This window comes from Salmo trutta, chromosome 1 (assembly GCF_901001165.1).
Source record: "Salmo trutta chromosome 1, fSalTru1.1, whole genome shotgun sequence".
Lineage (NCBI taxonomy): Eukaryota > Metazoa > Chordata > Actinopteri > Salmoniformes > Salmonidae > Salmo > Salmo trutta.
In genome coordinates this window covers 23,913,666-23,941,300 of record NC_042957.1, presented here as the reverse complement: position 1 = coordinate 23,941,300, position 27,635 = coordinate 23,913,666, and the positions used below count along the sequence as shown (strand labels likewise).

Here is a 27,635-nt window from a genome sequence, read left to right as displayed (position 1 = left end):
TTGGTTGGTGGAGTGTATGTAGTTGGTTGGTGGAGTGTATGTAGTTGGTTGGTGGAGTGTATGTAGTTGGTTGGTGGAGTGTATGTAGTTGATAGACTAGTAAGGTGTTGTATCAAAGCAGTTTTATATAAAAAAAAACTATAGAATTTGTAAATAATATGCTTTACTACTTTACACTGTCACAGAAAAAAAACATGCTATCATTGAAAAATAAACAATAAGTACTAGGTAATTAGCCTAGTGGTTAAGAGTGTTGGGCCAATCAGGCCTTTATGGTAGAGTGGCCAGACTGAAGACACTCAGTAAAAGGCACTAGACAGCCTGCTTGGAGTTTGCCAAAAGGCACCTAAACACACTCGGACCATGAGAAACAAGATTCTCTGGTCGGATGAAACCTAGATTAAACACTTTGGCCTGAATGCCAAGCGTCACGTCTGGAGGAAACCTGGCACCATCCCTTCGGTGAAGCATGGGGGTGGCAGCATCATGCTGTGGGGATGTTTTTCAGAGGCAGGGACTGGGAGACTAGTCAGGATCGAGGGAAAGATGAATGGAGAAAATTACTGAGAGATACTGCTCCAGAGCGCTCAGGACCTCAGTCAGGGGAGATGGTTCACCTTCCAACAGGAAAACGACCCTAAGGACACAGCAAAGACAACACAGGAGCGGCTTCAGAACAAGTCTCTGAATGTCCTTGAGTGGCCCAGCCAGAGCATGGACTTGAACCCGATCGAACATCTCTGGAGAGACCTGAAAATAGCTGTGCAGCGACGCTCCCCATCCAACCTGACAAAGCTTGAGAGGATCTGCAGTGAAGAATGGGAGAAACTGCCCAAATACAGGTGTGCCAAGCTTGTAGTATCGTACCCAAGAAGACTCGAGGCTGTAATCGCTGCCAAAGGTGCTTCAACAAAGTACTGAGTAAAGGGTCTGAATACTTACGTAAAATGTGATTTCAACTTTTTTTATATATATACATTTGCAAACATTTCTAGAAACCTGTTTTTGCTTTGTCATTATGGGGTAGTGTCTGTAGATTGATAAGGGGGGAAACAATTTAATTCATTTTAGAATAAGGCCGTAACGTAACAAAATGTGGAAAAGGTCAAGGGGTCTGAATACTTTCCGAATGTACTGTAGGTTGCAGATTGCTAGCTGTAATACAAACACAAAATGGAAGCATTGACTTGGTAGGCCGAGCTTTCTTTTAGCAAGGGTTTATTGTTATTTGCGTGGTGGAGCTCAAGACAAGCATAAGCCTACTCTGCCTGTAACACACACACACACACACACACACACACACACACACACACACACACACACACACACACACACACACACACACACACACACACACACACACACACACACACACACACAGCACCCCCACCCTAAAAAGGCTGTCCATACAAATGATCCATTTGAGGAATGTTTACATAAAGATTTTCTTTTCTTATAAAAGCCAAGAGCAGTGTCTCCTTGTAGCTAGACAGAGAGGAGACGATAATGACATCACATAGCGGGGAGGGGGGAAACCCAAAAGAACATAACACTGTATATATAAATAGATCAAATTAAATACGGGTAGAGGACTGAATACTGAAAATACTCTAACATTATAAATTATCTATAGCGGACTATGACATAAGGGATATTAAGTATGTATAGTATATATACAGACAGACAGCTTGCCATCGATACTATTGCATTCTGTATTGAGTTCAACCGCAGACAGCGTACCATCCCCCTCCCCTCTGAAAAAATACAATAATTTAAGAAGCAGATTCAGGATTTCTCACTCTGAAGTGATCAGCACAGTTTGTGAGGCACAGTTTCTCAATGGAATCAAGCTACAGTATCAGTTGTTTCTAGAGGTTTCCATGTATACCAAAATCAATCATCAGTATCCCTTTAGAAGTATTATGGCACTCCAAATCCATTTCCACTGCTAGAAAGGGCAGCAAAAGACAAGTTCTACGCATCAGTTCTAGAACTTGCTTTCAGGTAAAATAAATTGTCACAAAAGGGACAGATCCCCGTTTTCCCATTGGCTGTCCTGCCATTGCAATTGGGTTCCTGCAACGGGAGTCTATGGGTCAGTACTTTCCATCCCTCCAAGAATGTTCTCCCTTCTTCTCTTCCTCCTCTTTTCTGCTGATATATGTATCACATAGCTAGGTTGTTGTTTCTGAATCGACACATAACCACTCATATATATCCAGTGAAGAATTAGCATAAATGAAATTACAACAAAACTGCAGTCCGGTCACACGCCAGTGAAATACAAAACCACACAGCTGTTTGCTTTTTTTATAATGATGGGTTTTAGTTAGTTTTCTTTTAGCAGCAATAAAAATTCTGTACTTTTAGTATATACTTTAGTATATACAGATCTACATTGGGATGATTTTTCTGTCTGTTCATTTTCTTTCTCTTTCTCTCTCTGCTGTTTATCAGTCAGTCCAGAGGAATGCTTTCCACAGAGAAAATGAGCTTAGAGTTTAAAGTTCAAAGTGCTGAGCTGTGAAACATCTTGTGAATATTCCATCATGCCATCTGAAGTTTGGCCTCTCATCTTCTTGGCTTGTCACATCTGGGGGACAAAGAGAAGACGGGCATTAAAAACAGAGAAGTAGGGCTGTATGGTTGTATGAAACACACACTTGATCTCGTGCTCTGGGAACTGAGCGTCAATGTCTTGGTCAGGTTCTTGGCTAATGGTAGGCTCTTATGTGGTCAAGAAATGTCACCAAACACCATCTTGGTTATCATACCGAGTTATGAGGTCAAGAGTGATAAAACAAAAGTCCTCCTGACAACCACACACAAACACACCTGCAGGTCCTCTCGTTGAGCTCCAGGTAACGCGCCCGGCAGTGGGCATTGGAGTTTCTGCAGGAACACTGGCAGGTCAGAGGGTCCTGGATGAACCCCTGCTTCCTCCTCTCTGAACAGCCATCACAACATGGCTTGCACTGACTATAGACAGACAGAGAGAGGAGAGGAAAAAGTGAAGGATGATGAAGAGGAGAGTGGAGGAGGAGAGATAGAAAGGATGTTTATTAGAATGGTGTTAATATGGAAACAACCTTGGAAGTGTTTTTCTGACAACCCACACATGCTGCAACTTCATACTCCCAGTGTCACTGCCTATGTGAATGTTCTATATGTGTGGGTATGTAAAGGAGGAGGAATTGTAGCATGTGACTGGAGGGTTGGACAAAAATGGACACATTGCAAGCAGTAGAATTACCCCCAAAACCATCACCCTCTCCCCAACTCATCCTATGGTGGCAGGGTGACCTCCTCCTACTGTCTCGTAGGGTGGTAGGGGGGAGTGATTCCTGATGATTGGCTTGCCCATGTACAGTATGCATTGTTTCGGTTAGACATGCACCAGCAAGCTTTGGCAGGGACGTGAGGCTTACAACACAAAACACTGTCAAATTCAACACATCCCAAAACTCTCTTTTTACATAGTCAAATAAAACTCAGAGGTCGTCTTTGTGCGTAAAGATACAGGATTCGATTTTATTGAATTAAAATATTAAAAGTATTGTTTTTCCCATTCAGATGTATGATCTTAATATGATCACTCATTTGTTGCTCAGAACTTTCCTGCACAGCAGGAAAACTTGCAGTGCGAGTTAAAATTTCAGACTTGATTTGCCGTAACAAAAAATGTATGAACCCATTAATTATAATCCACATTTCCTGTTGCTGCAAGATTATTTTCCTGCTGTAGCAAACTGGCTCAAGTTAAGATCCTACACCTGTACACACAGATCAGATAGAGAACCAGTAGATAAGAGAATAGATCTGGTTTAAATGATAAAGAACACTAGAGAGACTGTACCATTCTGTTTCCACACAGAGGGGTTGATAGTGGACCAAACCATTTTCACAGAGTATGGGGGATGACAGACAGACATTCCATTGAGAACTAAAGGAACAGCAACGTGAACAGAACAACTCTATTATTTGACATTAAACCCATTGCAGAAACATGAGCAACTCTTTCTATTGAAAACTAAACATTTTTGTTGTTGAGACTCATGGAGACAAAAAGAATGCACAAATAGAACGGGCTAAACAACTTGTTGGTTTACATAACCCAGAAAGAAACAACAATGTGATTGCCATCCCTCATATGCTCACATTGCAAACAAAGCCCAGATATGGCAGACGGAACAGCAAAAACCTGTTTGGAGAGATGAAAAGAAACAGAAGAAGAAAGGGGGAAAATGGCGAGTGTGAGACACAGCAAAGCGAGACAGACTCAACACTGATGTAGGCCTTGGATGATCCCCACAACAGATACCGGATTAGTAAGATCGTCAGCAAAAAGCCATGCTGGTTGGTTCAGTTCTGTTATCTTTACCCTATCATTCCATACTTTCCCTCCATCCCTCCCTAGGGTTCCTTATCACCAGGGGGGTGGGGTGAGGGTGGCAGTGAGGTATGGAGGCAGGGTTATGGGCGAATCGCGTGCGTTGTAGTGATTTGAGGTTGAAGTCACCCCTAACCATAGATATAGGATCAGATGTTATTTATTATTCAGGGACGACTTCTACCTACTCCGGTGGGGTGGGGGTTCAGAAAAACCTCATGCCAATTGATGCATGTGGTGGGATTGGGTGGTGGTGGTATTGGGTGGAGTGGTGGGGCTGTGAATAGTGAGTGAGCAAATTAATTAATTAAAAAGGGGCAAATTAACTCCTCCCAAATAAGCTTAACAATCAGAAGTGTCACACTCAAGTGCAGGTTGGGAGAGGAGAAGGCCGAGCTGACATACGCTTCACGATTCTTTTGGTCATGGTTTTTCTTTCGCTTTCTCTTTTGGCCTTTGCCCTTGCCTTTCCGGGGTTTTCTGGAAAAAAGAGAAAGAAGCACAACAACGCTGATACATCTGAGAGGAGGAGGAAAAGAGACACATGTCAACCGAAAAGAGAGTTTCGAGTTCAGTTAGTCAGTAAATCAATCGATCAATTGATCGTTCATTCACACAGATGCTATAGGAGTGAGAGAATCGACTGAAATAGAATCAAATGGTCTCAATAAATCTAGTAAATAAGAATTGGACAAGTAAGCCTTGTCCGAGCCAGAACGGCCCATGAATCTAGAAGTTAAAACTTTTTCACTGTTGTAGCAAAATAAATTATCAAAAGAACACTGGCTTCTAGACATTCGTAGACCAAAAAAGAAAGGGTTTCACAAGTTTAATATTTTAAGTTTGGCTGTGTAAGCTGTTTTTTTTGCCCAAACACCCCCTCAGCTACTCTTAACATTCCCAAATGAATACTGGACTATAGATGGGTTGGTTGTTTAGCAACAAAACCGGCACTTGTGCAACTATGGGGCAAAATGGACAGGGTTGGCTTAGATTGTTGACAACATGTAAACTATACTGAACAAAAATATAAACGCAACATGTAAAGCGTTGGTCCCATGTTTCATGAGCTGAAATAAACGATCCCAGAAATGTTTAATATGCACAAATTAATTTACATCCCTGTTAGTGAGAATTTCTCCTTTACCAAGATAATCCAACCACCTGACAGGTATGGCATATAAAGAAGCTGATTAAGCAGCATGGTCATTACACAGGTGCACCTGCTGCTGGGGACAATAAAAGACCACTCTAAAATGTACAGTTTTGTCACAACACAATGCCACAGATGTCTCAAATTGAGGGAGCCCGCAATTGGCATGCTGACTGTAGCAATGTCCACCAGAGTTGTTTCCAGAGAATTGAATGTTCATTTCAATTTGAAAGTCCATCCAACCGGCCTCACAACCGCAGACCACGTGTAACCACGCTTGCCCAGGGCTTCCACATCCTGCTTCTTCACCTGATGGATAATATGAGACCAGCCACCTGGACAGCAGATGAAACTGTGGGCAGATGGCAGACAGCATGTATGGTGTCGTGTGGGCGAGCGGTTAGCAGATGTCAACGTTGTGAACAGAGTGCCCCATGGTGGCGGTGGGGTTATGGAATGGACAGGCATAAGCTACGGACAACGAACACAATTGCATTTTATCAATGGCAATTTGAATGCACAGAGATATCGTGTTGAGATCCTGAGGCCCATTGTGTCGTGCCATTCATCCACTGCCATCATCTGGAAGCTGAAAATGTCCCAGTCCTTCCATGGCCTGCATACTCACCAGACATGTCACCCATTGAGCAAGTTTGGGATGCTCTGGATCGCCGTGTACGACAACGTGTTCTGGTTTCCACCAATAAACAACAACTTTGCAAAGCCATTGAAGAGGAATGGGACAACATTCCACAGGCCACAATCAACAACCTGATCAACTCTATGCGAAGGAGATGTTGCGCTGCATGAGGCAAATGGTGGTCACACCAGATACTGACTGGTCTTCTGATCCATGCCCCCATCTTTTTTTAAAGGTATCTGTGACCAACAGATGCATAGTCACGCGAAATCCATAGATTAGAGCTTAATGAATTTATTTCAATTCACTGATTTCCTTATATGAATTGTAACTCAGTAAAATCTTTGAAATGCTTGCATGTTGTGTTTATATTTTTTTTCAGTGTATATTTTTGGTTAGTCTCCAATGTTAATTGAAAACATTTGCAAAATGAGCAGTTGTTGTCTCAAATACATCTTTACAGTTGTTGGTTGGCTAGCTAGCTCTAGACATATTATCATTGACATGAACATCGGTCAAAACAACTCAAAACAAGACTTGGTATCAAGAACAAGATGAAACTAGCTGTAACAAGTCACTTATGATTCCCCACATGGTGGTTTCTTGTTATTGTTGGTAGCTATCTGGCCATCCAAAATCACAACTGAAGGACTTCTGCCCCATTTAAGAGTGCACATAGATGGGTTAGCTGACAATGTCATGAAAACTATAAGGGTCAGCCTAGTTCTCTTTCAACTAATCTGGGTCACCAGTCTTGGCTGATGGAACTCAACAAGCTCACTGCATAATTAGACATTTTTGCACTTCTCAAAATGTTGAAGTTGTTCCAAATGTCACATTTCGAAGGGTTAAGGTTTTGGATGGGATTAAAATAACAAATGAGGGTCCACCACTGGGAATAAACATGAAACCTTCTGATCCAGAGTCATAGGATGACGGCTATCCACCACCCCCGTCCACAACACCCTAGCAAAACCCAAGCCTAATTGATGGTAATAGCGCCCACTGTTGCCCCTAGTGTCCAGTTTTGAAGGCATTTCCCGACACCCTCAGGACACTGACAGACGTCCAATTTCGAAGTTAACCTTGAGCGATCTGCCTGTTTAAGTTGTTTGAAATAACAGTACAATGAGCTCCAGGTAGTGTATTCACTTCCAGCAGATTTAACAGATGCAGGGTATATAACAAAATGTGACAAAGGAACATTTCCGTACAATGATTGGGTGAACCTAGACTAGAGTTAGCTTCCATAGGATGACTGATCAAGCCCATTGATATTCAGAGTTCTTTTGTACCATCATTAACACCACTGTGACTAACTACTAAAGGTCCTCCGATTAATCGGCATGGCCGATTAATTAGGGCTGATTTCAATTTTCATAACAATCGGTAATCGGCATTTTTGGACGCTGATTATGGCGGATTACATTGCACTCCATGAGGAGACTGCGTGGCAGGCTGACCACCTGTTACGCGAGTGCAGCAAGGAGCCAAGGTAAGTTGCTAGCTAGCATTAAACTTATCTTATAAAAAACAATCAATCTTCACATAATCACTAGTTAACTACACATGGTTGATGATATTACTAGTTTAACTAGCTTGTCCTGCGTTGCATATTATCAATGCGGTGCCTGTTCATTTATCATCGAATCACAGCCTACTTTGCCAAACGGGTGATTTAACAAGCGCATTCGTGAAAAAAAGCACTGTCGTTGCACCAATGTACCTAACCATAAACATCAATGCCTTTCTAAAAATCAATACACAAGTATTTTTTTTTAAACCTGCATATTTAGTTAAAAGAAATTCATGTTAGCAGGCAATATTAACTAGGGAAATTGTGTCACTTCTCTTGCGTTCTGTGCAAGCAGAGTCAGGGTATATGCAGCAGTTTGGGCCGCCTGGCTCGTTGCGAACTGTGTGAAGACCATTTCTTCCTAACAAAGACCGATATTAATTGGACTGAATTTTAAATAATAATGACATAACATTGAAGGTTGTGCAATGTAACAGCAATATTTAGACTTATGGATGCCACCCGTTCGATAAAATTCGGAACGGTTCCGTATTTCACTGAAATTATAGTTTCAGTCTGACTGAGCGGTGGTAGGAGGCAGCATGCTCGTAAGCATTCATTCAAACAGCACTTTCCAGCCATTTTATGACTTCAAGCCTACCAACTCCCGAGATTAGGCTGGCAATACTATAGTGCCTATAAGAACATCCAATAGTCAAAGGTATATGAAATACAAATGGTATAGAGAGAAATAGTCCTATAATTCCTATAATGACTACAACCTAAAACTTCTTATCTGGGAATATTGAAGACTCATGTTAAAAGGAACCCCCTGCTTTCATATGTTCTCATGTTCTGAGCAAGGAACTTAAACGTTATCTTTTTTACCAATAACTCCAATAATCGGTATCGGCGTTAAAAAAATCATAATCGGTCAACCTCTACTAACTCCCCAGGAGGCCCCTCACCCAGGGCCTGATTAATGCAGGGGCTTACATGGGTTGAAGCCCGGGGGCCCAAGGCCGTAGGGGGCCCTTGAAGCAGAGCTACATTTAAATGTGTATATATATTTTTCTTACTGCAACCGCCAAGAGGCAGATAACTTTCAAAATAAACATTTTCACAGTTAAATTACATCTTTATTAGGCTCATAAAAAAAGTGTCCACTTGCAAGCGCGTGTACACATATGAAACGGGGAGGGGTGCCCTAGAAAATATCTAAGCCCCAGGGCCTATGATTTCTTAATCCAGCCCTGCCGTCACCACAGCATGGTCAGATGTAAAAGTTGAGCAAACAGTAAAGCACGGTAGGATCAAAAACAAGAGTTGAATGTCCCCTGGGGCATCTCAGTGTAGAAACATGGTGGCAGGGAGCACTAAAGCCATCAGCCTTCAGACTCATAAATGGTTAAAACACGGTCGGTCAGATAGGGTCTCAGAAACAAACCCTTATCTATACCGCTGGACACATGACATATAAAACCTAAATACAACCAAAGACCCTCGTAATCCTATAGGCTTAGGCAATAGGACAACTAGACAATCCCATGTAGAGGTGGACAAATAAGTTGAACAAAAACAAGAAATCCACTAAAGCTAGACTCATTAACACACACAGAAAATGGTTAAAGGGGGTTTCTAAAAACACACAGTTATCTACACATCACAGGATCCTGTAAAACATAAGTAAATAAATGAACCCTGAGCCATACTTAAAGGCAGGTACAGAGAGAAGGAATGTAAACAGAGGAATGTAACAGCGGAATGTAAGGAGGTGTATATAAAATGACATTAGATGACAGGAGCAGAGGACATTGACCTCATCAGGTGTCACTTATTCACCTGGGTGAAGCACTCAAGGGGTTTTCCGTGTGTCTCACCTGAGAGCTCAAAGGGCCATGAAATTAGAATGAATGAAATGGATGTGATTCTTTGTGAGTTCCAGGAAGTTCATTGGATCGGTGCCACATGGTAGTGTGAGTGATCATTTGATATGCTGTGTGTAATAACACACATTTTAAGAGAGAAATGCTAAAAATGTGTGAGAACAGTGAAAGATAGAAGTAGAAAGACAATGACAAAGAGATAGACATCGCTTCTCAAATCAACACAGAGCAAGAGTCTGTACTCACTTTTGTCTCTGTTCTTTCACTTCTTTCTTTGGCCTGAAAGATAGAAACAAACATGTTACCTTACAGCCCTTACATTACTAATAAGCATGCACCTGTTAAGAAAATGACTGTAAGAACTGTTAAATCCCATTGCATTGATGAGGAATTGAAAAATGGTAGGATGAGGAAAAAGGATGAGGAAAAAGGTATGCCATATAAATCTGGCATTACAACCGATTGGCAAACATACTGCAAATTGAGAAATCTAAATAAAAAGAAGAGTTACTATACTATGAAACAAAAATAAATGCTATGAAGAATGACAGTAAAAAGCTTTGGAGCACCTTAAATTACATTTTGGGCAAAAGGGCAAACTTGGCTCCATCATTCATTGAATCAGATGGCTCGTTCATCACAAAACCCACTGTTATTGCCAATTACTTTAATGATTTTTTCATTGGCAAGATTAGCAAAGTTAGGCATTACATGCCAGCAACAAACACTGACACTACACATCCTAGTATATTTGACCAAATTATGGACAAGCATTGTGCTTTTGAATAACGTAAAGTGAGTGTGGAAGAAGTGAAAAAAGTATTATTGTCTATCAACATTTACAACCTGGATGGAGGGTTACTGAGGATAATAGCGGACGATATTGCCACTCCTATTTGACATATCTTCAAATTAAGCCTACTAGAAAGTGTGTGCCCTCAGGCCTGGAGGGAAGCTAAAGTCATTCAGCTACCAAAGAATAGTAAAGCCCCCTTTACTGGCTTAAATAGCCAACCAATCAGCCTTTTAGCAACCCTTAGTAAACCTTTGGAAGAAAATTGTCTTTGACCAGATACAATGCTATTTTAAAGTAAACAAATTGACAACAGACTTTCAGCACGCTTATAGGGAAGGATATTCAACAAGCACAGCACTTACACAAATGACTGATGATTGGCTGAGAGAAATTGATGATAAAAAGATAGTGGGGGCTGTTTTGTTAGACTTCAGTGTGGCTTTTGACATTATCGATCAATGTCTGCTGCTAGAAAAATGTATGTGTTTTGGCAGTACACCCCCTGCTATATTGTGGATAAAGATTTACGTCTATACGGTAGGCACCATTTTACGGGCACCTAACCAATTGTGCTATTGTGTGTGTTTTTTCACATTATTTGTAACTTATTTTGTACATAATGTTTCTGCCACCGTCTCTTATGACCGACAAGAGCTTCTGGATATCAGGACAGCAGTTACTCACCTCGTACTGGACAAAGATTTTTCTTTAACATGTCTGATGCGAAGGATTTACTTCAGACACCTGACAAGACCAAAATCCCCATAATTCGCATGAAGAAGAGACTGAGATATCGGGGACATAGGTCGGGATGCCTTGTAAGGATCCGACGGGGAGTGAGTAATCCGCCTTTACCATCAGTCTTATTAGCCAACGTGCAATCATTGGATAATAAAATGGACGAGCTCCGATCGAGACTTTCCTACCAACGGGACATTAAAAACTGTAATATCTTATGTTCCACCGAGTCGTGGCTGAACGACGACATGGATAACATACAGCTGGCTGGGTTTTTGGTCCATTGGCAAGATAGAACAGCTGCCTCTGGTACAACAAGGGGTGGCCGTGTGTGTATATTTGTAAATAACAGCTGGTGAGCGAAATCTAATATTAAGGAAGTCTCGAGGTTTTGCTCGCCTGAGGTAGAGTATCTCATAAGCTGTAGACCACACTATTTACCTAGAGAGTTTATCTATATTTTTCGTAGTTGTCCATTTACCACCACAAAACAATGCTGGCAGTAAGACGGCACTCAAAGAGCTGTATAAGGCCATACGCAAACAAGAAAATGCTCATCCAGAGGTGGCATTCCTAGTGGCTGGGGACTTGAATGCAGGGAAACTTAAATCTGTTTGACCTAATTTCTACCAGCATGCTACATGTGCAACCAGAGGGAAAAAAAACACTAGACCAGCTTTAGTCCACACACAGAGATGAGTACAAAGCTCTGCACTCACCCTCCAATTGGCAAATCTGACCATAAACTATCCTCCTGATTCCTGCTTACAAGAGAACTTGTAAGTACCAGTGACTCGATCAATAAGGAAGTGGTCAGATGACGCAGATGCTAAGCCACAGGACTGTTTTGCTAGGACAGACTGGAATATGTTCGGGGATTCATTGGATGGCATTGAGGAGTACACCACACCAATCACTGCCTTCATCAATAAGTGCATCGATAACGTCGTCCCCACAGTTACTGTACGTACATACCCCAACCAGAAGCCATGAATTACAGGCAACATCCGCACTGAGCTAACGGCTAGAGCTGCCACTTTCAAGAAGTTGGACTCTAACCCGGATGCTAAAAAGAAATCCTGCTATGCCCTCCGACGAACCATCAAAAAGGCAAAGCGTCAACACAGGACTAAGATTGAATCGTATTACACCGGCTCCGACAGTCGTCGGATGTGGCAGGGCTTGCAAACTATTACGGACTACAAAGGGAAACACAGCCGTGAGCTGCCCAGTGACACGAGCCTACCAAACGAGCTAAATAGGTTCTATGCTTGCTTCGAGGCAAGCAACACTGAAGCATGCGTGAGAGTATCAGCTGTTCCAGACGACTGTGTGATCACGCTCTCCGTAGCCGATGTGAGTAAGACCTTTAAACAGGTCAACATTCACAAGGCCGCAGGGCAAGACAGATTACCAGGACATGCACTCTGAGCATGCGCTGACCAATGGACAAGTGTCTTCACTGACATTTTCAAACTGTCCCTGACCGAGTCTGTAATACCAACATGTTTCAAGCAGACCACCATAGTCCATGTGCCCAAGAGTCCCAAAGTAACGTAAATGACTACGGAACCGTAGCACTCACGTCTGTAGCCATGAAGTGCTTTGAAAGGCTGGTCATGGCTCACATCAACACCAACATCCCAGAAACCCTAGACCCACTCCAATTTGCATACCGTCCCAACAGATGCACAGATGATGCAATCCCTATTGCACTTCACACTGTCCTTTCCCACCTGGACAAAAGGAATACCTACATGAGAATGCTATTCATTACCTACAGCTAAGCGTTCAACACCATAGTGCCCTCAAAGCTTATCAAAAAGCTAAGAACCCTGGGACTAAACACCTGCCTCTGCAACTGGATCCTGGACTTCCTGACGGGCCGCCTCCAGGTGGTAAGGGTAGGTAACAACACATCTACCACACTGATCCTCAACACGGGAGCCCTCAGGGGTGCGTACTCAATCCTCTCCTGTACTCCCTGTTCACCCATGACTGCATGGACAAGTATGACTCCAACACCATCTTTAAAGTTTGCCGACGACACAACAGGCCTGATCACCGACAACGATGGGACAGTCTATAGGAAGGAGGTCAGAGACCTGGCAGTGAGGTACCAGGACAACAACCTCTCCCTCAACATGATCAAGACAAATTAGATGATTGTGGACTACAGGTAAAGGAGGACCGAGCACGCCCCCATTAACATCGACGGGGCTGTAGTGGAGCAGGTTGAGAGCTTAAAGTTCCTTGGTGTCCAAATCACCAAAAACTATCAAAGGTCCAAACACACCAAGACAGTCGTGAAGAGGGCACGCCTATACCCCTCAGGAGACTGAAAACATTTGGCATGGGTCCTCAGATACTCAAAAAGTTCTACAACTGCACCATTGAGAGCATCCTGACTGGTTGCATCACTGCCTGGTATGGAAACTGCTCGCCCTCCGACCGCAAGGCACTACAGAGGGTAGTGTGTACAGCCCAGTACATCACTGGAGCAAAGCTTCCTGCCCTCCAGGACCTTTATACCAGGCGGTGTGAGAGGAAGGCCCTAAAAGTTGCCAAAGACTCCAGCCACAATAGTCATAGACTGTTCTCTCTGCTACCGCACAGCAGGTGGTACCGGATCGCCAAGTCTAGGTCAAAAAGGCTTCTTTTAACAGCTTCTAAACCCTAAGCCATGAGACTCCTGATCAGTTTATCAAATGGCTATCTGAACTATTTGCATTGCCCCCCCCCCCTGTTTATTATCCATGCATAGTCACTTTACCTCTACCTACATTTACATATTATCTCAATTACCTCGACTAACCTGTGCACCCGCACATTGACTCTGTACCGGTACCCCCTGTATATAACCTCGCTACAGTTATTTTATTGGTTGCTCCTTAATGATTTTTTTTCTTTATTTAAAATTTTATTTTTCTTAAATGGCATTGTTGGTTAAGGGCTTGTAAGTAAGCATTTCACTGTAAGGTCTACACCTGTTGTATTCAGCGCATGTGACAAATAAAATTTGATTTGAACAGAACACAGAGGGTGTTCTTTAATGAAAGCCTCTCCAACATAATCCAGGTAGAATCCGTAAATCCCTAGGGCATCTGTCTAGGCCCCTTAACTTTTTCTAATCTTTACCAACGACATGCCACTGGCTTTGAGTAAAGCCAGTGTGTCTATGTATGCGGATGACTCAACACTATACACATCAGTTACTACAATGACTGCAACACTTAACAAAGAGCTTCAGTTAGTTTCAGAATGGATGGCAAGGAATAACTTAGTCCTAAATATTTCAAAAACTAAAAGCATTGTATTTGGGACAAATCATTTACTAAACCCTAAATCTCAACTAAATCTTGTAATGCATAATGTGGAAATTGAGCAAGTTGAGGTGAATAAACTGCTCGGAGTAACCCTGGATTGTAAACTGTCATGGTCAAAACATATTGATACAACAGTAGCTAAGATGGGGAGAAGACTGTCCATAATAAAGTTCTGCTCTGCCTTCTTAACAGCACTATCAACAAGGCAGGTCCTACAGGCCCTAGTTGTCACACCTGGACTACTGTTCCGTTGTGTGGTCAGGTGCCACAAAGAGGGAATTAGGAAAATTACAATTGGCTCAGAACAGGGCAGCACAGCTGACCTTTAATACACGGGGAGCTAACATTAATGACATGCATGTCAATCTCTCATGGCTCAAAGTGGAAAAGAGATTGACTTCATCACTACTTGTTTCTATAAGAAGTGTTGACATGCTGAATGTACCGTGCGGTCTGTTTAAACTACTAGCACACAGCTCGGACACCCATGCATACCCCACAAGACATGCCACCAGAGGTCTCTTCACAATCCCCAAGTCCAGACGAGACTATGGGAGCCGCACAGTACTACATAGAGCCATGACTACATGGAACTCTATTCCACATCAGGTAACTGACACAAGCAGTAGAGTCAGATTTAAAAAAACAAAAAAAACAGGTAATAATACACCTTATGGAACACAGGAACTGAAGAGACACACAAAGGTACAGACACACGCATACGCACACAAGTGCTAGCACATGCACTCTACACACACGTACATTGTAATATTGTTGTATGGTGGTATTATACATTTTGTTTTGTAGATTTGTAGTGGTGTAATAATGTCATATGATGTACTGTTTTTTGTATATGTAATGTAAGTGCCTTAATGTGTTTGGACCCCAGGAAGACTACTGTAGCTGCTGCCTTGGCAACAGCTAATGAGATTCCCTAATAAATACAAAATCTAGCCCACCGTTTGTTTCTTTGTAAACAGATTCAGATCATCAACAGTGGACAGATAGATAGACATAGGCAGGATTCAGCTTGGGTGGCCCTGTAGCACTCTAGTAGTCATGACAAGGATGGCTTTCACCCTGGCTTATCTCCTTGATTTGTTTTCAAACACACACACACACAGGCACACAAACACACACACACACACAATATCTGATAACAATAGCTGATTCTCAATTCTATTTTGTTGCTCAACTTCACAGCTCATTTCACTATAACTGATTATGGAGCAACGAATCCTCTGGCTCACAGCTAATCCAGTGTGTACAGGAGGCCAAGAATTGTGAAACGTCACATTTCATTTCACAGTACTCTCAATAGGTTCGTAGAAAACCATGTAAAACATTGCAGTCTACTTATAAACTAGTTAGAGTCGTGAAAAGTGATTTACAAAGAGTTTATTAATGGTTAACAAACTATGAATGAATGGTTTGAGCAGTTTATATGGTGGTTATGAAAAGGTGGAAAATTATACACACTGAATGTAGGATAGAAACCTTTATAAAACGTTAAATAAATGAATAGCTATGGCGTTAAAAGGAAAAGCTGATACATGGTTCATACATATCACATTTCTGTGCCTTGCAAAGTGTCTCAGAGTAGGAGTGCAGATCTACAGTAGGATCAGTTTTGCCTTAAGATCATAATGAATACAATAATATGGACAGGAGGGATCTGATCCTAAATCAGCACTCCTACTCTGAGACACTTTGTGGATACAGGCCCTGATCAGTGCTCAGTGTGATTGTAGATGGCACCCGGAAGTAGGAACGGACTCTTAGTTATCTAACAGAGACAATCAATATCGCTGTTTACAGTAAATGCCCCTGAATTCCTCGTAGAAGACCTCCATATGCCCTGAACTGAGAACACTGGATTAGATAGTAGGTGTGTGTGTGTGTGTGTGTGTGTGTGTGTGTGTGTGTGTGTGTGTGTGTGTGTGTGTACATGCAGCAAGTGTAAAAAATAATACTTAAACACATCTTACCTGCATTCACATGCACTGTGTTCTGTAAAACTCATAAAGATATCATTTTCTTGCCTTTGGGGTTTTATTCTTTTTATCTGTGGAAACAAAAACAAGAGTAGACAGAGTCTAATATAGAACGGTCAAACATACTCACACATATAGACTCTCTCCTTTCCCACCATATACTAAAATATACTATACACACACATATATTGTTTACACATTTTTATACAACGGGTGAGTCTAATCCTGAATGCTGATTGGTTAAAACCGCATTCCAGCCGGTGTCTATTCCACAAGTTGTCACCGGCTAAATCTATGATGTTAAAATGCCTATTTACCCCGTTCCACTGTCTCATCAGCCCAGCCAGGCAACTTATAAACTTGATCTCCTCTATAAAAAGCATCTAGACATTATCTCACATTTCTTTTAGACTAACATTTCGTTTTCAACAGCGGAGATTTGAAAAAACCTTCAATCTGTCTCTCCGACATTTGCAACATTGTTTCAATATTCAAATTTGATCTCCCGCTGTCCCATAGTAATGAACGAGTCGGGACAAGAGACAGGTGGGCAACATTTCTCAGCCAGTTGAAATCAGGAATCAGCTACAATAATTTTTATGGATATATACAAAAAAATGTCAATTGAAAAAAGATAAAAACGAAACGCAGATAATTTGCAGTCTTTCCAGCTTCAGTTTGAAGTGATTGTGTTACTGTAGCTGTGTTGTTGGCTAGCTCCACTGAACAACAGTGTCCTGATGAGTGAGCACATTTTCTATGCCAGGTGAAATCGAGCCTCATTAGCTCATTGTAATGGATATAGCCAAATAAATGTCAATAGAAAACAGCTTAAACAAATGCAGCTACATTGCTGTTATTCTGGCTGCACTTTTTGACGTGACTAAGTTAGCCGTAGTTGGCTGGCTAGCTAGCAAGAAAGGGATAAGAACGTTGCTAGCCAGTATGGAACATTTAGATCGAATGACTGGGTTGCGTCCATAGATGCAGAACAAAAAGACTGAACGACTGGGTCGCATCTCTAGCAACCCTAGATTTGTGTCGGGACTATATCTTGTGGAAGGATGAAATAGTATGAATAAATTCATAAAAACGTTTTTTAATGAAAATATGTCAATCATAATTTGAATACGTTGGTAACCCGTTGTATAAAAGTGATAACGCCCTCGAAGACAGTGTTTGGAGGATATATTGGCACGGTTTGCCGGCCCGAGACGAAATCCTCCAAACACCGGCTTCTCGGGCATTATCACTTAATTATACTATTGCATTGTTGAATACCTGTTTCTGATTGGCTTGAAGGGCATTCTAGAGCATGCATTATTTCCCTATAACGCACAGTATATTTGCGCGGTAGAATTTAATGGCTATAGTTCATTCATACATGTTCTATGTTTGAGCTACTTTTGAAAGAAAAAGTCAAATTGAAAACATGAATTGGCATTGTTGAATTCAATTTTCATAATGTCGAGCTAGGACTGATGGTTTGGTTAGTTAAACTAGCAAGTCTGTTTACCACGGCAACTACTGTAGCTAGTTGCCAATATATTTGGTATATTTGCACGGTAGAATTCAATGGCTATCGTCAGAGATGGGGACTCAAGTCACGTGACTTGGACTTGAGTACTACTCAAGTCACAAATTTTGTGACTTAAGATTTTACGTGGCAAAAATAAAAAACACTTGACACTTGACTTTGACTTGAGCATCTATGACTTGTCACTTAACTTGGACTTGAGCTGTATGACTCGATATGTCATCTCGCACACTATGTAAGCCTATCTGTCCTTCATATCAGAGTGCTGCAGGTTCTGTGCATTCTGTTCTGTCTTGAACAATCAGATTCACGGAAATCACAGGTTGCGCAGGCCAGGTACAAAGCACATCACTTAGCAAAGCGCACGCCGCCCCACTGTCCTACAGTATTTATTTAGCAAATGTGATTACACATCACTACCGACATACACAAGCAAAAACTTCACAGAAATGTTGCAGCAGCCTACACCAAAACTGTATGGGAAGAAAACGAGACAATTTCTCAGTTTGATCAACTTGGCTACTGCATAGGCAACTACAGCCGGCAGCTGCATAGGCTACAGCCAATGCGCCATGTCCCCTTTCGCCAGAGTTCTGTAGCCTATTTATAGCCGATATATTTGTGTTAGGAGAAAATGTGAACTTCATCAAATTTGGTTTAGGCTATATTCAAACTTGGGCTGGCTGGCTAGGCTACCATGAACTTTTCAATCTAAAAGTATTAAATGAAATGAATCAAACAACACAATACTGATTACATAAATAGACTGTGTGAGTTACTTTTAATTGCAGTTGCATAGGCCGATACAATGCAAACCTGCATAAAGCAAGCTCAACCCTGTGAGTCCTATTGTCCAATTGCAATGGTTGTGTCTGTGTAAAGGAAAGTATAGTTTTAAAATATAATTCATATTAACAAGTACAAGGTTGCTGCAGTCTGACAGGGTTTCCATCCTCCCTAGTGCCAAAACCATTTGACCTGTTTAGAAAATATCTGTATACCTAGGTGGCAGGTAGCCTAGTGGATAAGGGTGTTGAGCCAGTAACCGAAAGGTCAATGGTTCAAATCCCTGGGCCAACTAGGTGAAATATCTGTTGGTGTGCCCTTGACCAAGGCACTTAACCCTAATTGCTCTGGATAAGAGCGTCTGCTAAATGACTAAAATGTAAATCTGGTCCCATTGCCCATATAAATAAATACCTTTTTAAAACTACTAATTATTCACTGTCAGACCCTATAAGGTCCTTATTTATACCTGGTTTGGTTACCAGATTAGGAAAACTCTGGGCCCCAGGGAAAACAATTTGCCCCACTACTCTGGGACCTAGTGCCACCTGTGCATTAAGTCATTATTGGTCCCAAAAATTGTTGCATTCGGTTTCAAAGACTATGTGGTAGTGGGGGGGAAAGGATGCAGTTTGTAAAACATGTCAGTCCAAAATCACAGATGCATTGCAATTGCAATGAAATTGGCATAAAACACAACCCAAAATTAGGGACTTGTGACTTGACTCGACCTGAGCTGTGGAACTTTACTTGAGACTTGCCCATTATTACTTGGGACTTGACTCGAAACTCAAAGATTAAGACTTGCAAAATGGTGACTTGGTCCCATCTTTGGCTAACATGTTCTATGTTTGAGCTGCATTTGAAAGCAAAAGTCAAATTGAAAACATTATTGGCATTGTTGAATTTGATTTTCATAATGGCAAGCTAGGACTGATTGTTTGGTTAGCTAAACTAGCAAGTGAGTGTGTGTTTGGTTACCATGGCAACTACTGTAGCTAGCTACTTCAGTGGATGTTGAACACATTTCTACCTGCAAATGAACACATTTCTAGCGGCAATGTGTCAAATTATAGCCATGGTATAAAAGGGCTAATCAATTTGGGCTCTATGTGTTCTCTGGAAAATAATGCAAGTCCGTGGAAGCTTCCACGTCGTTCATTATTGTCCATAGAACGCATAGCCCCTCGTTGATTATCCCTTACATATATCTACATACATAGACCCACATAACTTGAGACACGCATGTAGCATAAGGGTATATGGATTGTGAGAAAGAGGCTGGAGAGATTCCTGAAAGGGATGTTATAGTATTGTGAGGATAGGGGGAGGTTAGAGGCTTATGGAAAGGGAGATACCTAGTCAGTTGTCCAACTGAATGTATTCAACTGAAATGTGTCTTCCGCATTTAACCCAATCCCTCTGAATCAGAGTGGTGAGGGGGCTGCCTTAATCCATATCCACGTCTTCGGCGGCCGGGGAACAGTGGGTTAATATATGGGGTTAAAGTTTAAAGGGCTCTCACCTCCATAGAGATGTTACTGTGTTGTGAGGGGACATGGGGGATAGAGGAATTAACACAAAGAGAAAGAAGCATAGGGTTAAGTGTTTCACCTCCATTATGTTATAAATGCCATTTTGGGGAGGTGTCCAGTCTAAATGTAAGAGGTAAGGGGTTAAACAGTCAAAGGTCAGAGGTCAGTATCTCACCTCCTTGGTGATGTAACCGGTATATGTAGAAGTAGGGTGGTAGAAGAAGTGTAATGGAGATGTAAGGGTTCAAATATAAAACGCTCTGTCTCTCACCTCCATGGTTATGTTATGCGTGGAGGTTGGTGTGCACTCTAGCATCTCATCGTTGCAGCATCCTGCGCAGCGCGTCAGCACCACACAGGATGGGATGAAGATATGTTCTACCTCCTCTGGGTACTCCTGTGCGATCTCTACCAGCAGCTCCCTGGGCTGACATAGGCTCTTATTGTACACCTCCATGAAGGATATCACTGAGGAGAGACATACACACACATTTAGTATACCAAGGACCTATACACACATACTGTAAATGATCAACAAACACAGGGCTGTTGTGGCAAGATCACACATGCATATTTCAAAATATACATCTAGTACATTAACTTCCCTTCAACAACCAGCATCTCTCATTGGGATCACCTATACGAAAATGTATGCACGCATTACTGTAAGTCGCTATAGATAAAAGCATCTACTACAGTACATGCCATATGTACATTATATATTTTATTATTATATTATCTCACCCATCAAGGTGTCTCGCTCATTTCCTCTCTCACTGTGGCTCTGGTATGCTTCTGTACTGACTCCCTCTTTCAATCCCTCTCTCAGCCCCACAAAGCTTGGTACCTTCTGCACTGAAGCACTAAAAACATTGTAGCCTGGGGCTGCACATGTTGGGAAAGACATTGAGACACCACAGACAGACAATAACTCTGATTCCTCTTGGAGAGTAAAGGAGAAATGGGAAATCATAGCACACCCCCTGCAGTGTCCTATACCAGCCAAACCAAACATAGTATGAAACAATATCACATAACATTCAGCTTCTGATCGAAAGCAGCTCCTTTCCAAATATATTGTGCAACTTATGCTTGTGTAAAGTACCCATTAAGGCCAGAGACTCAATTCCATTCTATAAAAACCTCACACAATATTTCAAATGGAATTCATGGATATTTTAAGTGAAAATTGACAACATTCTATTTGAAATGTGTTACTATGGCTTCAATGTTGGAGCCCATTCAGCCAATCTGAGGACCTAGTGCAGTTACACTACAGTCCACTAGAAGGTGTGGGTCTCCCTGTGCTCTCAATGTGAACCACACAAACCCTGTTTCCTTGGCAGTTTGCCTTCGAGGGAGCCAAATGAAAGCCCTTTTCCCACGGTGCCTTACACCTACCGCCGTCATGCGAAATCCTCCATCCTTCTTTCGGTATGTGGGCACTCTGCACGGGAGAAAGGAAAAGGGGCACACAAATTGGAGGTTAGATTGTAGCCTTACATTTTTGAATGTCATATTCCAGTGCAGTTCACATTCACTTAAGTGTAACCAAAGAGGCTCCGTGGCGCAGACAGGATATGACATTGGCGCTGTCAAAGATCAACCGGTTTGTTTGTTTTGTTTCAAAGCCAAGGCCTACATTGTCATTCACTGTGAAGATTGAAGAAGTTGTAAGCCTGCGTTTGCAAATGTTACCATTTAATTCTCTATGCGAGTGTAGGCTACGCAACTCAACAGACCACACTTGTTAATTGTTGCTACAATGACCCATATCCAGCCCACAGTTTGCGACATTTCTCCACGGTGGGGATTGCTGTCAGCAGTCCTCCCACAGTGGTTGGCATCTATCCACTCATATGCAAGCACGTACGTACACAGGCACACACACCATCATCATCACACACACACACACACACTTGTGCAATTTCTGCCCAGGATTGCATGAGGCCTGGAGATTCATTTCCAAGTGGCTTTCACTGAGGACTACTGAGTTTAGTCAGAACAATGCAAGCGCATAATATCAACCTCCACCTGTGACCGCTGCTACCGGATCTCACAGTCTCACGTCAGAATTACACGTTAATCCATGTTTTAAACGTTAAATGTCAACGTTGTTCAAAACGTCAAATTTCAAAGTGTTTAAGGTTATGTTTCGGCATTAATTCCAAATGTTTAAGGTTAGGCATCAACTTCGAATGGTTAAGGTTTGGGACAGGCTTAAAAAAATATTAAAATCGCTGGATTCAAACTTGCAATATTTGTAATCAGAGGTAGATGCTTATGCCCATCCACAATCCCTGTCCACAACACTGAAACCTACTTGAAGGTATTCATTGAAAATTTGAATTTGTTCTTAACTGACACGCCAAGTTAAATAAAAGGTAAAAAAGAAAAGAAAAAAGGTAACAACACCCACTTTTTGCCCTAGTGGCCAGTTTCCACATCATTTCCTGACTTCCTCTGACATGGACAGAGAATACTGACTTGACGTAGAATACTGACTTGTATCACGGGTGACTTGGCTGGACCATTTTCACCCCAACCTGAAAAGTCTCCTAAAGAGCTATATTGGTTGGGGGTTTTGTATTATCATGAAAACTTTTGCTCAAGGGTCATGTGGGGGCTTCAAAATTTGTATTAATGATTTGCAAACCAGTATAGACCTACATCAATGTCTACCTTTTAATTAATTAAAGTAATGTTAAAGCCTTAATAAAATATGAAGCCAATGCACTATTTTTTCAGAAATGTTATTTAAAATGTAGGTGGGTAGTGGTATTCCGATAGTGCCTATTAAAATGAAACTGTAGGATCGAATGTGCAGGCAGCGAACCTGCTGCCATATCTCTGCAAATTCAAAATGCCGCTGCGCCTTTAAAAGCGTAATAATATCGCCAAGGTGGTTCTGAGCAGGCCCGCAATCACCAGTCTAGACTAAAGTTTATAACATTCGTTCAAAAACATTAGATAAGCCTATTCCACCTCTGAACGACAAACGCACCACACCAGACAGTAAATACATGAAGTTGGAACAGTGTCAGATTTGCTATTTAAATATATCCGATGCCACGAAACAGTTTGAGGTTGTTAAAACATGAGCAATGACCTAACAAGGGGAGCGACAAGGACGACCTACACTTGACCATATTTCACAAATATAATACATTTCTTGACGTCCATTTAGAGACCCTGGGTCTGTTATGATACATCATTTACCTTGACAGCTGACAAATACAGAAGCGTCAGGAGAAATAAGGTTATCAAACTGTCAACAAAGTTCATGATTGAAATTCCAAATGCAAATGTCGATTTAAAATCCATGCGGGTCGTCTTGCGATTTCTTCCAAAGCATTTGTCAAATTTAAAACCGTAGGTTAATAACAAAGTGTAAGAACTGTTAGAACTTCTGTTTTAATGGGGGACGGGGGGTTGCAGTGGCGTCAAATCCATTTTGGTCCCACGGTCGGAGAAGGCAAGACACCTGAGCAGAAATCCCTTGAGCATAGCGACTTTCAGCTGTTGCCAATAATTTTCAAGATATCCAGAAACATGAAAATCCAGGACGCGTATCTTCTCACATTGTTCTGAAGTAGACCTTTATTTTTTTCAAATAAAATTGCAATCCACATTACAGAAGTAATTCCATAGGTCTACTTGGTGTACCAGGGGTCTCCAAATGCGTGTCCATTGGAAAAAGGGAACATGCGACTACAGAAACTCCCACTCCTACTGTATGTCAACCCCAGAATTGTGCTTACAATAACATTCAATGTATATACTCTGTTTTACGAGATCTGTCAAAACTTCCAAACATGACATAAACTGCCGTTTACTTTCGCGTTCTGCTCGTTCTCCCGGTTTGAGTGATCCCAGCTCTCATCTAACCTACTGTCGCTAACGCATCACTGTAAAATAGTTCTGGAGGTCTACAACGTGTCCCCCTGGTTCCGTCTCTCGAGCGGCGAATATACTGTCGGTCGAATGTCGTGCAGCACAGAGGGATTGGAAGCCCAGGGTGAGAATTTCAATTGCATTGGCTACTCCTCGGGTCCTCTCTCCTCACCTCCTTCGCAAAACCCATTGGATGAGAAAGCCAGAGGTCCCTCCTCTCTGACATTCTCTTCCAATGGGTTTTGAGAAGGAGGCGAGGAGCGAGGAGAGGACGCAAAGAGGTTGAAATTGAGAAAAGTACCGAAAGTGGTTCATTGGCTAAAAGGAGGGGTGGGCGTGGTTACCCAATCCTGACAGATGTGCAGTGAGATTCATCAATCAAACCTTGACAATGACCGTGTGGATCAAATCCTTAGTATATCATGGGTAAATTCAGACTGACTGACTAACAAATAATAATGAATATTAAGATGCCGGACTGTAGAGTCAGTCGGACTACAATGGCGAACAAGCCCTTTAACCATAGGCTGAGTTTGGGTTTCAAGTTTGGGAAAGCAAATTTTCAAAATAAAAATTCACCTTTATAATAAAGCATTCCATGCATCTTTGCATTTGCAGACTTCTAGCCTAGTATTCTTAATGTTATAATTTGATTGGAAAGTCATGTGGCTAATAATATAACTCAATCACTGTTTGCAAAAAAATATTGTTTAATGCAGGGTGTAGTGGCATAGAGTAGGCTTAGGCTATATCAGATACGTTTATTCTCTTTTCTTTGTACAGGAAAATGTTGGCCTTTTAGAAACACATTTAATGAAATTTTACTACAATTATATTACTGGAGATATTACCAGAATCTTTTTTAATACGACAAACATTTCAGGATAGCCTACTCTGCTGACACTGACAAACAGTTCAATAAAAATTAAATGATCTGATCCATATAATAGGCCTACGAAAAGGGGAGACACAAATACTCACACCCTGATCTGTTTCACCTGTCTTTGTGATTGTTTCCACCCCCTCCAGGTGTCCCCATCTTCCCCATTATCCCTGTGTATTTATACCTGTGTTCTCTGTTTGTCTGTTGCCATTTCGTTTTGTTCGTCAAACCTACCAGTGTTTGTTTTCCTGCTCCTGCCTGTTTTCCTGCTCCTGTTTTTTAGTCCTTCCCGTTTTTTTGACTGTTCTGCCTGCCCTGACCCTGAGACTGCCTGCTGTTTTGTACCTTAACCTACCATTCTGGATTATTGACCCCTGCCTGCCCTGACCCTGAGACTGCCTGCCGTTCTTGACCCTTTATGCCTTCTCTGGATTATTGACCCCTGACCTGTCATTTGCTTGCCTCTGTTGTTAGGAATAAACTTCTGTTTCTTCAACTCTGTCTGCATCTGAGTCATAACTCAAACGTGATAGTACGAACTTGCCATGACTGACCCAGCAGTCTCAGACCAGCTCCGCAACACCATCTCCTCACAAGGAGCCACCATTGGAAGGCACAAGGAGTTGCTTAGCGGGCTTATGGAAGGGTTCCAGACCTTGGCCGAATGCCATGACCATGTCTTGAACACTTGCTGGAGCAATTCCGCGGCTTGTCTGTCAGGCAGGCTACCACGACGGTAACCTCCCAGCCCGCCTTCCTGGTCACCCCAGTGTCCCGAGAACCCTGCTTACCACCTCTGGAGCACTACGATGGAGATTCCGGGACCTGCCGGGCCTTTCTCTCCCAGTGATCCCTCATTTTTGAGCTGCAGCCTGCTTCGTTCCCCTCAGACTGTACATCATTATGCTGATGTCCGGGAGGGCACTTACCTGGGCCACGGCAGTGTGGGAGCAACAATCCGCCGTCTGCCTCAGTCTGGAGGTGTTCGTGGAGGAAGTTCAGAAGATGTTTGATTCTCTGTTGTCTCTGGTGGGCCATACCCAGAACTTTTCCTCTCCCCTTACTCACATTCCTTTTCATGCCATGTTGCTGTGAGGGTACCAGTCAAAATCTCTCCGGGTACTCATTGACTCTGGGGCTGATGAGAGCTTTATGGACGCTACCCTGGCTTCCGAGCTGGATATCCCCACTCAGCCCCTCCATTCCCATGGACATTAGAGCACTGGACGGGCGTTCTATTGGCCGGGTCACCCACAATACCACCCCCATCAACCTACGTGTGTCAGGGAACCACAGCGAGACGATCCAGTTCCTGCTCATTAAGTCTCCTCAGGTTCCCGTGGTGTTGGGTTTCTCCTGGCTCCAGCGACACAATCCCCTCATTGACTGGTCTGCCGATGCTATCATGGGCTGTAGCCCATTCTGCCACACCCACTGCCTGAAGTCAGATAAGTGGAAGACTTCCTTCAACACAGCCAGCGGCCACTACAAGTACCTGGTCACGCCCTTTGGCCTTACCAATGCCCCTGCTGTGTTCCAGGCTCTGGTTAATGATGTTCTCCGTGACATGTTGAACAGGTTCGACTTCATCTACCTCGATTACATCCTCGTCTTCTCCCACTCCACCAAAGAACACGTGCTCCACGTCTGACAGGTTCTCCAACACCTCCTGGAGAACCAGCTTTTTGTAAAAGCTGAGAAGTGCGAATTCCATCGCTCCACCATCCCCTTTCTGGGTTACATCATCACTGCAGGGAGCGTACAGATATATCCCAGGAAGGTGAGAGCGGTCATGGATTGGCCCCAGCCCACGTCCAGAGTCCAGCTGCAGGGGTTCCTGGGCTTCGCCAACTTTTATCATCGCTTTATGCAGGGCTACAGCACCCTGGCTTCCCCCCTGTCTGCACTCACCTCTCCCAAGGTTCTGTTCACGTGGTCTCCAGCTGCTGATCGGGCGTTCCGGGATCTCAAACACCTCTTCACCACAGCTCCCATCTTGGTTCATCATGACCCGTCCCGCCAGTTTGTGGTGGAGGCCGATGCTTCTGATGTTGGAGTGGGGCCTGCCCTGACCCTGAGACTGTCTGCCGTTTTGTACCTTACCCCACCGTTCTGGATCATACCTCAAACGTGATAAACACAATATGACATCCATCTAACCTGGAGGAGGAAATTATTGTCCAAAAACAAACAAGTGGCACTGACCAAATGATAAAGATAATGAATATGCTCAATTATGTTGAAAATGTTGATATCTAAAAGACAGAGTTTTCATTGTCTTCTCTTTACAGCAAGAGCCATTTGCTTCAAAACTGTTTTTCCGCGATTGTATTTTTAAATATTGCGATAAGCCTGGCTGGGTCTCTCTGCTTTTCTCTCTGACAGTTGCAACTCAACATTAATCTATTTGGCAGTTGACGCAGGCACTGCTGAAATTGCAGGCCCTTTGGACTGTAGGCAATGCGATTTAAAACATTCCACACTTTTGTTTTTTAAAGAAGCTAACTATCATTTGTGGCAAAATCAAGTTTTCTTGTGTAGTAGCCTATTTTGAATGATTT

The 27,635-nt window shown here is 42.5% G+C and overlaps 1 protein-coding gene across 7 annotated transcripts; it reads right to left on the bottom strand.

Annotated features, from left to right (window-relative positions):
• Positions 1 to 1,201: 1,201 nt before the first annotated feature.
• Positions 1,202 to 24,301, bottom strand: vegfab (vascular endothelial growth factor Ab). 7 transcript variants are annotated; one of them, XM_029749454.1, is made up of 10 exons: positions 23,517 to 24,301; positions 21,699 to 21,744; positions 21,042 to 21,182; positions 20,569 to 20,765; positions 16,434 to 16,510; positions 9,832 to 9,864; positions 4,796 to 4,870; positions 3,857 to 3,943; positions 2,836 to 2,979; positions 1,202 to 2,593 (listed from the first exon to the last, which is right to left on the bottom strand). In XM_029749454.1, the coding sequence occupies exons 1-10, from the start codon at positions 23,619 to 23,621 to the stop codon at positions 2,572 to 2,574; spliced, it is 927 nt and encodes a 308-aa protein (XP_029605314.1). In that variant the 5' UTR covers positions 23,622 to 24,301; the 3' UTR covers positions 1,202 to 2,571. The 7 variants fall into 7 exon arrangements, with proteins under 7 accessions (XP_029605314.1, XP_029605318.1, XP_029605327.1 ...); XM_029749506.1 differs by lacking the exon at positions 1,202 to 2,593 and adding an exon at positions 4,159 to 4,201 and having other exon boundaries at positions 2,871 to 2,979; XM_029749458.1 differs by lacking the exon at positions 3,857 to 3,943.
• Positions 24,302 to 27,635: the final 3,334 nt, after the last annotated feature.